This window comes from Rattus norvegicus, chromosome 2 (genome assembly GCF_036323735.1).
Source record: "Rattus norvegicus strain BN/NHsdMcwi chromosome 2, GRCr8, whole genome shotgun sequence".
NCBI classification, from domain to species: domain Eukaryota; kingdom Metazoa; phylum Chordata; class Mammalia; order Rodentia; family Muridae; genus Rattus; species Rattus norvegicus.
Genome location: NC_086020.1, coordinates 53,309,844 through 53,325,209, shown reverse-complemented (window position 1 = coordinate 53,325,209; position 15,366 = coordinate 53,309,844). Strand labels below are relative to the sequence as shown.

Genomic DNA, 15,366 nt, shown 5'->3' with positions numbered 1-15,366 from the left:
AGGTGGATCTCTGTGAGTTCAAGGCCAGCCTGGTCTATAGAGGGAGTTCTAGGACAGCCAGGGCTACACAGAGAAATCCTGTCTTGGTGGTGGTGGTGGTAGTGGTGGGGGAGACAGACAGAAGACAGACAGACAGACAGATAGACCAGGGGAGAATGATAGCAATACCTTGGAATTATTCAAAGTACAAATTGACTCTGGAGGTTAGTTATTAAAAGGAGTTTCTCTTTTGGAAGAACACTGTCACCATTTGCTGCTTATGGTGGGTCTTTGCTCCTCTTTTCTGTGGTGATCTTAGAAACGAGTGTCAAGTTTGGAATTAGATCTGCTAAGCCGGGGTTCTGCTCTCTGCTGAGGCCTCCAATAAATCCACGTGCAGAAAAAGCCATGCCTCCAACAGAATAGGATGAAAATCTGTAACTACTTCAAGTTTTATCTGGACCTATGTAGATCAGGCTGGCCTGGAACTTACCGTTTCTGTCTACCAAGAGTTAGGATTAAAGACACATGCCACCATGCCCAGTCTTCAAGTTTTTATCCTTTTGTATATGAAAATAAATCAAACTAATTAAGGAAGTTCTCAAGTCAATGACCTTGCCGTGGACTTCCTGACTTGGGACACCTTGGTGTATGGCTGGAGTCAGATAGATGTCTGATTGATGTTGGATAATAGAGATAGTTGGGCACGCCTGAGGCATTGAATGCAATGGGAAAGCAACAGCTGACCAAAGAGTTCTGCCCACTAGGACAGATAGCACTAGCGTCTGAGTTTGGGATGTCAGGTGAGGGTGTCAGGCCAAACATTCATAGCCTGAACTTTCATGTATGGTCGAAAATGAAAATGCCCTCACTGAATATAAAAGCATCCTTGCTGATTGGAAAGCACAATATAGGTAGACATTCCTCATGACCCACATGGCTTTCCAAGCCGGAGAGGACCGCCATCATTTGCTTCATTTGTTTAGTAAGATTTTTCTACATATACATACTCACATGCACGCCAGCTTTACAAAAAATGATATCATACTGTCCTAATGGTTGTTTTCCTTTTTAAACACTTAAGACAGACATTTTTGCATAGGTCGTGTGGATTGGCCTTGCATTTGTTTCAAGGTTTGCACACTAACTTGTTAGTGATCATTTAGTCAAGGACTGGTGAGTTCCTGTTTGGTGTTTGCTCCTCAAGTCACCAACTGCCACCCCTTCCTCTGTACTTACATGTTAAGCTCTCTACAGTAACTTCCTAGAATTGGAATTTCTGGGTAAAGTGCTTTGTACTTATAAATACAGTAGCAGCAGGTTTTGTTTGGCAACGATGTGGAGGTCTCTACACGTCTCTCACCAACAGTGAGAACCACTAGACTTTTAGAAGCCTGTTAGGGAGAAATTAAAAAACTATCTTTTCATTTTGTATTTTTAACTAACTACATTGAAGGTCTCGGATTGCCCTTTAAATGACAATTTCCGCAACATAGTGTAGTATTTGAAATAAACCCTTCTTGGTATAATTGAGAAGTAAAAAGTGTCCCAGCCACACAACGTTTTTAAATTTACTCAAAACTACATTCATATTCCCCTCTTCCCACTTTGCGGACTCCATCAGAATTAAGTCCGGCAGTGTTTAGTTATGAAACATCACACACAGGGAAGTGCTGGTTAATAAATTGTCTGCCCTACATTCATGTACCTTGACATCTCTAAAAGCCACAAAACATACAAAGCAATGGGCACTGCCTGCCCAGGGAGCACACACAGCAGTTTTTGGTTCTGTATGTTTCCAGTGAGACCCAGCTGTGCCACAGGGAAGGATCCAACACAGTTCTCAAGTGTTTGCTTGATGAATCCCCCAGCAAGGCACCTAAACCAGTCATCAAGACCCTAGCACCAACCATCGAGTTGGAAGATGTTGCTGATTTCTAATTTGTGTGCAGATTTCTTATGGTATTTGCCTTTTATCACCTTATTACAGCTGTAATTATATTAAATATGGGTAGGCTGACAAATTTACCTTTGAGGGAGAATTTACCATGCACCATGATATACGTCATTATTTACACTTACAAGGCCATCACATTAAAGTACAGCCTAGTCGTAAAGGCCTTTACAGAACTGCATACCCAGAGGTTTGGGTACCACCCACTTATCATCCCACTGTTTGCCTAGTTGCCATAAAACTGTGCCAGGTGCCACTGAATCTTATAGCTCTGTTATATCATAAATGAGACTTTGTATATTCAGACTTCATATGAATAATATGAGATAAAGTGTTATTTCATTCATAATAGAGTTGAAAAGGCATAAAGTACTAAGATTATCCTTTAAACTTGTGTAAAAGTGTGATCAATTATCACTGGGCTTGTCTGACTTGAAGGGAGGGCACAGGACTGAATGACCTTAGTCATTGTTTTGTAGATTTAAAAGACAAAGTCTACCAACTGAAACTCCTGAAACAAAAAAATATATCCAAGCCAGGCATGGTTTTGCTTGTTATTCCGGCACTCAGAGGCCAAGCTAGGAGTAATTGATAGTCCAGTCTGGTCTGGGCTGGCCTACATAGAGATTAGGCCTTTGAGGTTGAGGGGTGTGTGTGTGTGTGTGTGTGTGTGTGTGTGTGTGTGTGTGTGTGTAATACATCCTCTCACAAATTAATATGGTCCTGGATAAAAATGCAGTGGACTTTTGGACTGTTAATATTTGGGCATCTCTGTGTCCTGGGCAACCTGCTCTCTTTTCTAGTCATGCCACAGGCCAGAGTTTTCACCAGGTGCTCTCTGAAAACTAATGTGGTAGCAGTTGGCAGGAGGGAGAAGCCAGTAGAAATAATCTGTGTGAAGAGCAGTCTTAAGGAGACCAAGAGCAGCCTGGGAGGATGGATCAGTGGCTGAGAGAAGGTCTAGCGAAGGGACCACGTGAAGAGGATGGAGAACATGCACAGGCCAACAGGGCAGAGCTCAACCTTCAAGTGCAGTGGTGATTGATACATTTCTTTTGTTGGTAGGACCAAGAACAGAGTGGAAAGGCATGGAAAGGTGGCTGCTGGTTGTTGGTGACCTAGAGTTCATGCTGCAACGTTCATGCAAAGAAGGGACACTTACAAGGGTGAGGGTAGGAACTATGATAAACCGCCCCAAAACTCTAGTTACTATTTGAGGAAGGATGGCAGTCTATGTAAATTTCCATTCTAACAAAAGAAAGATAGATGACCCCCAAGGTCCCAAGGTGACATTCTTAAGCAAGGTCTCTCTTTTTGTTGTTGTTTTGAGACAAGGTCTCTCTATGTATCTCTATGTAGTCCTGGCTGTACTGGGGCTTGCTATGTAGATCAAAGGTTTCTATTTTAATGATGTTCTTATGGTTAATATGGGGGAAGGGAGAGAGGGGGCAGGGAGAGAGTGGGGAGGGGAAGGAGAGGGAGAGAGAGACAGAGACAGAGAGAGACAGAGAGAGAGAGAGAGAGAGAGAGAGAGAGAGAGAGAGAGAGAGAGAGAATACATAGGGTTTTACAACTTAGAAAAGCTCATGTATGATATAGACTTTATTTTCATGGGTTTAAGCCAGATTTTTTCCCCCTTACACAGGATTTCTTTGCATAGCCCTAGCTGTACTGGAACTTGCTGTAGATGAAGTTGGCCTCAAACTCGGTGATCCACCTGCCTCGGCCTCTTGAGACTGGAGTTAAAGGTGTGTGTCACCATAACCCTGCTAAACCATCTGTTTAAAAGTAAATCTAATTAAATTTACTCTTTTTTTAAAAAATATTTATTTACTTTATTTATATGAGTACACCATAGCTATCTTCAGACACAGAAGAAGAGGGATCAGATCCCATTATAGATGGTTGTGAGCCACCATGTGGTGAGAATTGAACTCAGGACCTCTGGAAGAGCAGTCAGTGCTCTTAACCACTGAGCCATCTCTCCAGCCCCTAAATTTATTTTTTATGTGCTTACTATCATACCAGCCAAATTGACAGTTGCCTTTGTAAGACAGGCATAAGATCTATCAGGCTGAATAAAATCACACATTGCAACCTATTTAATTTAACAATAAGAAAAACTCTCCGAAGATCATGAACCTTTCCAACGATGCACAGAACTCTTTGTAAAGCTGGAAGCCCGGTCTGGCAATGACATCATGTTCTGAGTTAGAGAACAAGGCACACAACTCCTAGCCTTACAAACTGTAAGTTAAAAAAATCCTAAGAAAATAGGAATCATATATGCCACAGAGAAAGGCAGGAGCCATGGGACAAGATATTCATATGGTGTTAATCCTCAACTTCAAACGTAACATTCACAGCAATGCTCTTCCTTCTGTAGGAAAGGTCAGTCATTTTAACAGTCTAATCTGAAAAGACAAAAGAAACAGCAAACATTTCAAGAAATGACTTTATTTTAAAAAAAATCTTTTAGTTCTCAGTACAGAGATGATTTAAAAAAATAGTTTCGTTCATCTTTCCGGCTAGTATGTAACAATCTCAGCACCGTCCCTGCTTTGGTGGCCGTCAGCAGTCTGCATCTGAAGCCACACCATTGCTCAGAACTGGGTCTGTGTTTTAAGTCCAGTGATGATCCATTATTGTTTTGTTAATGCTCTTTGTCAACAAATATTTTTAAATACCCAGCTATGTTTTTCAAATCAGTAAAAAGTATAAGATTCTTGGGCAAAGACATTAACCATCTGCCATGAATTTCAGTGACTGTAATCACAGATGATGTGATAATAATCACTTCCTAAATGATTTCTGAAACCATAACTTAGATTTAATGCTGCTATTTTAGATATTGCCAATAATTACTATCCGTAAGACATTTTAATGTCATTACTTCAGTCAGGACCAATATATATGAAATAATTGTTAACCCTCGACTTACAATCTTGTTTATTTTGTCCTCTTCACTGTCTCAGTGTCTCAGGAAAATAGGAGTCCAAATAAATTAGTGATCTAGAAGTTTGAGCTTTTTGATCAGGAGATGGGCTGATGTCTAGACAATGCATTAGATATTAATGAGACAAAGCCAGTAAACTGGACCCAGCATGAGATGGGTGCAAATCCAATGCTGCATAGATACACGTAAGAGGGAAGTGTGAGAACTGAGCACGCTCCCGGACAAGCGGGCGCACGAACTGTAAAAACTAATAAAGTGCCTATGTTTTATAAATTTCACTTGAATATTGGCTCTTTTCATTTACCATCATCTGAGCCAGTTCTGTCTCTTAGAGCCATATATATATATATATATATATATATATATATATATATATATATATATAGTCATCTCAGACATCGATGCGCATTTCGTGTTTTGAAGACATCGTTTCTCTGGTCCCTGTTAAATACATCAGGAATGAGCACGTGTGTGGCAGGGACAACGTGCTTATTACATAAAACCAGAAGGGCAAAGGAGGAGTTTTCCCAAATGGGCATATCCACAGGCCGTGCCGGATTCCATCGCGGATATGGTGTGAGGTCCAGGAAATGAATATCATCCACGGGAGAAAGCGCCACGAGTCCCTGAGCTTGAACAAGTGCATGGCGAGCTTCACACTCAGAACCGTGATGGGTATCACAGTGGAACAGTGAAGGAAAGGTCTTCTCTGAAGAGTTAAAGCGGCCTGAGGGGAGAATGAGCTGCTAGCATCATTTCCTTCTTTGTCAAATCTCATAGCTGCCACCTAGTGTTTCAACATACCCAGCACCAACTGCAACGCGAGAGAGACACAACACCCCAGCCGTGCCTAGCACATGGTTTCCAAGTTAATGGCCTCTCTTTCCATTCTTTATGATATTCTAAAGTAAAAGTTAAAGAACTTAAAAAAAATACGTAAAATGATTATAGTTAGCATATCATTGGCATTAACAATAAAACAAAGGCTTTAGGAATATGGTATTGATTTGATAAGTTTCTCAGTGTTTGCTTTAAAAGTCGCAAACAAACTTTATATCCTAAGCATGTGATTTGGTTAACGAAGGTTTAAATAATATTTAAAATTAAAAACATAGCGCTTGCCTAGCAAGCTCAAAGCCCTGGGTTCGGTCCTTAGCTCAGAAAAAAAAAATTCTATTTATTTATGTGTGTATCTTTACTTGGTGAGCCATCCTACCAGCCCTATTTTAAAGTTGTTTTTCCCCTGATATTTACATTTTTTCTCTTTATGTGTGTGTGTATGTAAGGTGGGAGGTTGACCTGGATCCCCTGGAACTGGAGTTACAGGCTTGTGAGCTGCCACATGTGCTGGAAACTGAACCAGCAATTCTGGAAGGGCAACCAGGGTTCCTAGCCACAGAGCCATCCTTCCCTCCTATTTTAACATTTCTTTTTTTTTTTTTTTGTTCTTTTTTTCGGAGCTGGGGACTGAACCCAGGGCCTTGCGCTTCCTAGGCAAGCGCTCTACCACTGAGCTAAATCCCCAACCCCTATTTTAACATTTCTAATTGATAAATGATATCTGTAGATGTCTAAGGAGTTCAATGTGACATTTCCTACAGGTAGACAGCGTGTGATGGCTGTATTAGAGTAAATGGTATATCCTTCACTTCAACAATTAACATTTGTGTGTGTGTGTGTGTGTGTAAAATACAACTCCTATTCTCCAGCTGCTTTGAAACAGACATTGTCAACTATAGCGCCATTGACATTAGAAGTTCTTCCTTCTGTCCAACCTCACCCCTGTGTCTGTGACTCATCCTTGCTCTGTCCCTTCCTATTCTATGATCTGTGCTTTTTAAGAACTTCTTGAAACATCTTAGAGTATATATACACACAACAAATAAAATATTCCTGCATTAATGCAGGGAAATGGAAGAATATATAACTGCTTTATAGAGGCCATAAATACACTCAGAATTAACTACTAACATGTGAAAGATTATTTTGTTTTTTTACTTTTAAATTACTTTTAAAGTTATTGTTCCCTATGCTTAAAGCTGAGGGAATAGAATATTAACCTTCACTTAAAGGAGAAAAAGCTAAAATCTACCTTGAATCAGCAATTTTTCCTCCTTCCTGACTGAGCTTCAGGGTCAACAACTCTGACACATACTTTGTATCTGACAAAACAAAGAAGTGATACTTTACCCACCAATCAGCAGATACTTACTGAACACCTCCAAGGTGGGCCAGGCCAGGGGCTAACAAGGCAAAAATCCTTGCTTTGAACCTATACTTCTTTACTGAAATGTTTGTAAATCATATGCATATAAAAGGCAGGAAAATCTTTTGATAGTTAGAAAATACGATATTTAGAAAACATTAACGGAGATACCATTTTAAGTTTCGTTTACCCTTGCAAGGCTTGTCATAACAAAACTAAACACTTGAAGGCCTCAATATGATTTTCGGTTTCTCCACCAGAGACTACTGTAGCCAGTCTGCTGAAATGCATCCCTGAAGTGAGACTGGAGACGTTAAACCACTTAAGTCATTCCCCAGGAATGGGAGTAATTATTCACTAATGGCACGCACAGGAGATGCACATTAACTGGAAGACATAGAGAGTAAGAGGAGAATGTAAGTGTAGTCGTGAAGAAAGAGCACTGGCTGGGGTGAGGCTAGGAGCGACAGCCATTCACTTCCACCAGCAGCTTGACGAGCCAGCACCAGGCCTCTCAGCACAGCGAATAGTTCTTACTTCTGTCTACACGCGGCTTTGTGACAGTAAATTTGATGAGCGATTTGTCTCTGCATCTTTAGGGAAGTGTAGACACTTGAAAGAAGTTGACTGGATTAGCGTTCCTATTTTACAGTAAGACATTCTCTCTAGCTTATGACGGCTATAAAGATCAGCATGGCAGTGCCCAAGACATTAAAGTCAGAACAGTTCACTCCATTGATGTCTTACCTGTAAAGAGAGAGATCTAGCCATGAAAAAATGGTCGACGTCGATAACAGACGCTAAAAATCCAGCTAAGAGAACTTCTGCAAAGTCAGATTTCTTCCTGATTCCAATGACTACTGCCCACGACCACATGCCAATCACTCCGTGTACCACGTTATCTGAGAGGGCGCGAAGCCAGTCACTTTGCTGAATTATGGAAAACCGAAGGAGTCTGTCGGCTATTAGGCAGAAGATCCCCAGACCAAGGCTGGAAATGAGGGATTCTGTGCTATAGCACGGTGGTAAAGCATGAGTCTTTTCAACTTTGGATGCCATCATAAACTGTGTCACTAGGGTAAAGGACATCAGGAACCAACAGGCAATTCTTGTTTGCATCCCCTGCATCCTAAAATAGAAACCAAAGAAAAATATGAATGACAGTTATGAATCACAACATAACATTTAAACCACCAACATCAGCAGAGAAAAATAGCATCCCTTACACGGCACACAATATGCTGTCTGGCCAAAAGTAATTAAGTCAGTTTTCAGGAGGAACAGTTTACGTAGTACCAAGGAGAATTTCAGAAAGCCCATTGAATGTTTTTTATTCCTGCTAGGCATTTAAAGAACTCGGTCAGAATGTATATGATATGACCGTGGGTATCCGTTGTATCTGTCATGACCCCAGCACAGTTGCTTGACACCGTTCCAGTAAAGCTAGGACAGCTGCAATCGCTGTCCTTCTCTCTCTCACTTTCGGGTTTTGGTTTCTGCATGTTGCACGATTGCGAACGCCTGCATTATGATACATTTTATGTCTTTTCCTGAGGAAAAAAATTGAGTCTTTTTAGGAAAATCCTTAAATTAACTTTATCTGGCCGCTGTTTGGAAGTCATTCTTATGCCCTGGGGATCACTAAGCACAGATAAGCACACACTAGATGGGCCATTACTCCAGGGATCTTCCTGGGGTGTCTATCCTGAGCAAACTCAAACAGTATAATGGTGGAGGGTAGACACGGACAATTGACAAACTCTGATTGGCCACGAGAAAAGGTTACAGACTCCAGGCCTCTTTTTATTATGGGCTTAGAGCTCTCTGAAAATGTAGTTTAAAGATAAGGAGTCCTACAGGTTATATCCCCGGAGGAATCAAACTCAGTTAAGGAAGATAGACTGACTAAAATAAACTTTTCCTACTTTATAGTGTAGTATGAAACATATAGTAAAATAGTTTAGGTATTAGTGTTTGCTATTCATAAAAAGACAGGAGTAGGCATTTTCTGTTTGTCTGGAGTGGTTAGAACATTGCCAGCCTAAAAGTAGGCTGTCATACAGTAAACGTGTTTGATTTGGAGGAGATAGTCTTTATTTTTATTTTTTATTTTTTCCTTTTCTTTTTTTCGGAGCTGGGGACCGAACCCAGGGCCTTGCGGTTGCTAGGCAAGCGCTCTACCACTGAGCTAAATCCCCAACCCCGAGATAGTCTTTAAATTGGAGCTATAGGACTAATAAGGCTAAAACTTGTTCTGTTTGTATTTTCTAGTTATAACTGAACTTGTAACCCTGGACATGTAATGCAAAGTCAAACACATAATCTGTTCCACTTGGAAAATCATTAGTTTGTCTTTGTTCTGTGAAACTTGTATGAATAAAAAAGCATCTGGTTGCTAGTCAGTCAGAGCAGCCGAAGTGGCTGGATTTCTAGTAAGTCAGAGGCACAGAAGCAGCCTGATTGCTACCCAGTCTGAGCTGTGAAATTCCCCAGACCATGGATTGACTCCCTCTCTCCCCTCACCCACTCCTTATCTCCTCTCCAGGCTGCCCTGTCAGCAAAGACCGTAAGACCCTAGGCAGGGGAAGGCCCCTCAAGAAGGGGCAGTGACCCAACAACTGCTTCCATTATTGTTGAAAGACAAATGTCTCCTTTTAGGTCTGGAGTGGCTCGGTGGCTAAAGCACTCGTGCTGCTCTTCCAGAGGACCTGAAACACCTACAGTGGGCTGCTCACAACTGCCTGTAATTCCTGCTCTAGGCTTTCTTCTGGCATCTATGGACAACTGCAGACACGTGGTGCATATGCATATACATATAAATACCTAAGTCTACAAATGTCTCTTTCTTTTGGGGAAACTGCTTGTCTCTAATACCTAAACTCCAGTGCCTGCCTCCCTAGCAAAAGTGTCTACCTACTGTAGTGATAAGGGTCACCCAAGCTAAGCCTGTCAGCCTCCTTTTCTTAAGTAAACCTGATGTGGAATGGCCCACCTTTCCTTGGAGGCCACATGCTTCAAGATACAAAACAGCTGGGGACAAGAAAGGCCTAGAGAAGTCCTTAATCCCAGCATTCTGCAGGCAAGGGGCAGGTGTATCCCTTTTAAGTTTCCCAAAGAAACACAAAGCTAATAATGAAGGCATCAAATCCTTGGCTCCAGTGTCCTAGGTTTTCAAGCATGGCCTAGTTTCTATAGCTCACCCTCACTTCTAAGAGCTACTTTTTATATCTCCCCAACAAACACCCTTTTATCTGTTGCCCAGAACAACAAACCCCAAAACTTCAGCTTATATGAAAAGGCAAGGGGGCTGGAGAGATGGCTCAGCAGTTAAGAGCACCGTCTGCTCTGCCAGAGAGAGGTCCTGAGTTCAATACCCAGCAACCACATGGTGGCTCAACCATCTCTAATGAGACCTGATGCCCTCTTCCGGCATCATACATACAAAGGGAGCCTTCATGTACATAACATAAATGAATCTTTTTCCTAAAGGCAAGCATAATTCTGTGCTGAGTTCTCACCTGCCACAGCCGGAAATAAATTGTCCATTTGTCAAATGTTTCAGTGTTGTGACACATCTGAGTTTTAACGTTTCTATTTTATTGGATATTTGTCTGCATCTCGTAGTGCTTGCTGAGGTCAGAAGAGGGCATGGGATCCCTTAGGACTGGAGCCACAGACTTGTGAGCTGCTAGGTAGGTGCCTGGAACTAAACCCGGGTCCCTGCAAGAGCAGGCCAGTCCCCTGTACGGGCAAATAGACCACAGTTCCTCACACTGTTCTCTACCTCTCTGTATGTTTGACATTTTCGCTTAGAAACGTTTTAAAAAAGAATCTAGTGCAGGTCAGGGATTGTGTGTGTATGTGTGGGGCATTCAGAGTACAAAACAAAGTGCTGGATGTAGGTCTATTGTCCCAGCCCTCAGTAAACTGAAGCTGAAAAATCACGAGCTCAGGCAGGCATTCCTAGGTCAACAAGAAGACATAGAGGACCACGCCTAAAAAAGCAATCAAACAACATCACAACAAACAAAAACACCCCTGCCCCACACTGCCTTTATTTATGAGACTTTACAAATCAGTCCTCAAACTACAGTTGCTGTAATATCACATTTGGGCACCAAAATTTCAAAAGCAGATGCCAGATCTAATGCTGGTAATTAATAAATAAAAGTTATAAACACAAGTCTTGTTCACTTCACTGTAACTCTAAGGCTATCAGATCTCCACATGTAAAATATTTAGCGTTTGTGACTTCTATAAATAAAATATACAGTTATGTGTTTTAACGTTTCTAATCTCAGCAAATTCCTCAAGTCATGCTTTTCTGAGATCCTTGCAACTAGTAAGTTTTAGATTCTAAAAAATAATAAAATTTAGATTTCTAAAATTTAGACTTATCAAACTGGATTGGAAGCCTTGGTACCTAGCTAACTCGGGGCGCTTAGGGCTCTTTTGCACACACACACACCCACCAGCTCCCTGCTTCGGGTTGGGAAAAGAGCTGAGCCCAGGAGAGCAGCGTCTACCGGGTCCGCAGGCCGAGAGAGGGAGGAGTGGGTAGGTAGGTAGATGTGCGGCTCTGGGGGGCTCCTTATCGACCGTGAGCCTGTCTCCCCCCGACCTCTCAGCCCTGACCCAGGACTTGAGGCTTCGCCGCACCCTGCTCCGGCTTCCCTCTGGACGCACCACGGTCCATCGGTCCCTGTGCGCCCCGCTTGCTGCAGCTCAGTCTTTCCCAGCGCGCTTCGCGGTCCGCGGGCGAGCCAACAGGGCTCCGCCCCTTGGCCGCACCATAGAGAGACGAGTGCTGGCTGGCCAGAGCGGCCGAGTCCTCCGAGTCCCCGCAGACGCAAAGACGCGGGATCCTCTCGAAGCAGCGCTGGTCCTTCACCGGATGAGCTGATGGCTGCTGTGAGTTCTACCCGCCTCCAAAGCCGGAGGCAAAGGTGGAAAATGTCCTGTCGGTTTCTTTGCTTAGTGCGCATCGAATCACCTACCTCTACACGACGCACCCAGGTGACGGCAGGCAGCCAGGATGGAGAAGTCCCCTCACCGGTTGCAGGGCACACCGTGGCTCTGGGGCTCAGAAGTTTCTAACTTCCTTCAGTGGATGCCACAGGTCTGAGGATGCCACAGGGCAAACGTTGCAGGACGGCGCGACTTGTCAGACCTGACACACTGCAGTGTTTCATCGCCCCCTTGGGGATTTCTCAAGTCTTTGCTACACACAGGCGGGGGCGATGCGGGGGTTGGGAGGCGGCTGCTCTTAGTACATCAAGGGCATAGCAAGAACATCAAGACTACTTACTTGTTGGAAACAAAAGAGCAATACTAACTGGACTTGGACACCCCTTCTGAAACTGTGACTATATATACCTTACTGCCTTGGTGAGGCAGGTGCTATCTTAGCACAAAGAAGCATCTGGTGTAAAACAGCCCAAAGATGTCCAAGAGGGACATTCTTTATTTCTTCTTATGTCCTCAAAAGAAGTTATCATGGAAAACGAGGCCAGCAGTATTCATCACAGTTGGGATCTTCAGTTTCAGTTTCCCGGGTCACCAAACATACCGTGAAAAATCCTCAATCTGAACTTCGATTTGTATTGCACTAGGATCAGAGCTACTTTTATAATTAAGGACCCCTATGGTAGTACCGGATTATATATGCGCCATATAGCGTAGGCTTTCTGGAAGCCTACTGGCTAAACAGTGATTCATTCATAAAACACCCTGAATACTTCCGTTGTGCTAGGCTACAGAATAGCTTCAGATTGACTATTCCAGTAGAGGAGCTCCTTTATTGGAGGGTACTGACCACATGGAAATGTGCTGGCCAGACAGTGATAGATTTGAGTCGGGAGAGGCTAACTTTAGTGAGGTAGTTGGGATGAACATAGGTACAACTTGAAGGAGCTGGAGAATGGCTATAAAGGGGGGGGGGGTGTTCATTCAACTAATTGACACTATCACTCCAGATCCACTATACTGCCTTCCTCTCTTCTTCTTTGCTGCTTTTTAATGGGAAGAACCTGAGATTAGGATTCAGACTCCCTGTGAGGCAGACACATAGGGAAAGGGGCCATGGCTAGGCAAGAGAGGTGACAAATCTCCAAGATGGCCAGCTTTTCCAACCTCCTGGCTTAAAATCAAAGCCTGGCTGCTTTTGTTTCCTACCTGCAGGTCCCTGCTGTTGGATCCTGACAAGAACTGTTGTTCAAACAGAGGAGGAAGACTCTCTGGGGGTTTTAAACACTCCCGCCCTCAAGAGACTGGGCTTTTAGGCGTCCGGAGTCCCTGTCTGGTTTTGGAGGGTCTTTTTCTCTGAGCCTCTGCTGCATGTTTTTCCTCACCCCCAGTAAATGCTTTTCTTCAAGTGCTGGCTCTGTCTGCAGCATGAGATTGCTCTGCTGCCCTTTGTGGGTTTCAGATTTCCTGCCTTTGAACAGAAAAAGCAAACCGGTTCCTGATACCTCGCCTGTATCATTTAGGTTGCAACAGGATTGCTTAGGTCATTTCTTGTTTGATATACAGTTTTTGCTTTTTTATAGTTTGGATAGAGGAGAAAATGGTCCCTGTTTTTAAGAGGAACCAGTGGTAGACTCAAAACCCTCTGGGTATTTCTTTAAATTATTTTTATTTTTGTGAGATAATATATTATTTCTCCCTTCTCTTTCCTCCTTCCAAGCCCTCTCATATACACCCTCTTGCTCTAAAAGCCCAGGAGACCTCAACCCTATGTAAAGAACTACAAGCAACTAAGGAATGCTGAGGGTGGGAGAAGGGTACACCAACTGTTTCTCCAAAACCACAAAGTCAGCCTGCAAACACCCCTTCGAGAGACATAAAGACTGGAGCAGGTTGCACGTATTTAGAAGTATGTATTTATGGGGTTGGGGATTTAGCTCAGTGGTAGAGTGCTTGCCTAGGAAGCGCAAGGCCCTGGGTTCGGTCCCCAGCTCTGAAAAAAAGAACCAAAAAAAAAAAAAAGAAGTATGTATTTATTACATTTACGTATGTAACAATAATTAATGGGTTGCTGCCCTCCAGGCAGCTGAATGCCTGCTCCCTCACCACTGACGTAATAGCAAGGAGGCTGAAAATTCTTCCTCTTCTAGGTTCGGCAGGCTCTCCCCTCACTGATTTTTTTTTTTTTTAAAGTCTATTTGGATATGTACCTAGCCAGACAGAGCCTGTCTGAGGCTATATAAACTCCCCAGCACACTTCCCCATCACCTGCCTTTTGTTGGCCCCTCCCCACTCCGCAGGCTTGCTCCTGCTCTTCCTCCGCAGGCTTGCCCCCAGCTCTCATCTGCTCTCCCCGGCTGCTGTGGCTGCTGAGAGCTTCACTATTAAATCTGAACTGTTACTCTTTGTAGAGGAATTTTAATCCAGCAACATGGTCTGTGTGTCCAGCTGGAAAACAGACACACCTTTAGTCCCAGGAAATGGAGGCAAGCAGATCTCTGAGTTCAAGGCCAGCCTGGTATAGACCAAGTTTCAGATAAAGAAAATCTTAGGTTCAGGTACGGTGGTACATAACTTTAATCCCAGTTCTCAGGAGAGAGAGGCATGCAGTTCTAGTCAGTCAGTTGGATTGAGTCAGTGAGTTGAGAGGCAGTACACTGGAGTGGCGTTCGGAGGCAACCTTTACCAGAACAGTTTTACAAAGACAGGTTGCAGAGAGGCCTGACACAGGTAAAGATAGAACGAGCCAAAGAACGAGAGGGAGCCAGAAGATTAAAACAGACTGATAAGAGTTAGTTTGAGGCCAAGGAGAACAATTCAGTAAGAGGCCGAGAGAAAAGTGAGACTGAGTCATCAGTCAGCTTGTAGAGGAGTTTGAGCCAGAAAGTTGAGTTGAACCAGCCAGCCAGAGAACTAGAAAGGGTGGGCATATTCAGCAGGGAGCCTCCTGCAGGAATTAGAAGTTACTTTTCCAGCCAGCTCTCCCTGGAATTGACTCTTTGTTTCACTTACCTTCCCCATTGTCTACACTACTTTCGTTACAGTGGTGAGACTAGAGCTGGAAAGAGAAGGAAGAAAACCTGCCATGCTAGCTCTACCCGAGAGATTAAATACCAAACGGCCCAATGTACAACTGTGCACATTAATACAAAAAAATGGAAATTAACAAATTCCACATGATAAAAATGGCAAAAACAGGGGCTGGGGATTTAGCTCAGTGGTAGAGCGCTTACCTAGGAAGCGCAAGGCCCTGGGTTCGGTTCCCAGCTCCGAAAAAAAGAACCAAAAAAAAAAAAAATGGCTTAA

General features: G+C 43.2%; 1 protein-coding gene across 6 annotated transcripts; it reads right to left on the bottom strand.

Moving 5' to 3' along the window:
- Nucleotides 1-3,743: 3,743 nt before the first annotated feature.
- Nucleotides 3,744-15,353, bottom strand: Tmem267 (transmembrane protein 267). 6 transcript variants are annotated; one of them, XM_039103522.2, is made up of 3 exons: nt 11,755-15,353; nt 7,843-8,224; nt 3,744-4,347 (listed from the first exon to the last, which is right to left on the bottom strand). In XM_039103522.2, the coding sequence occupies exons 1-3, from the start codon at nt 12,078-12,080 to the stop codon at nt 4,330-4,332; spliced, it is 726 nt and encodes a 241-aa protein (XP_038959450.1). In that variant the 5' UTR covers nt 12,081-15,353; the 3' UTR covers nt 3,744-4,329. The 6 variants fall into 6 exon arrangements, with proteins under 6 accessions (XP_038959450.1, XP_063138417.1, XP_006232040.1 ...); XM_063282347.1 differs by having other exon boundaries at nt 11,782-15,353; XM_006231978.5 differs by lacking the exon at nt 3,744-4,347 and adding an exon at nt 4,375-5,616.
- Nucleotides 15,354-15,366: the final 13 nt, after the last annotated feature.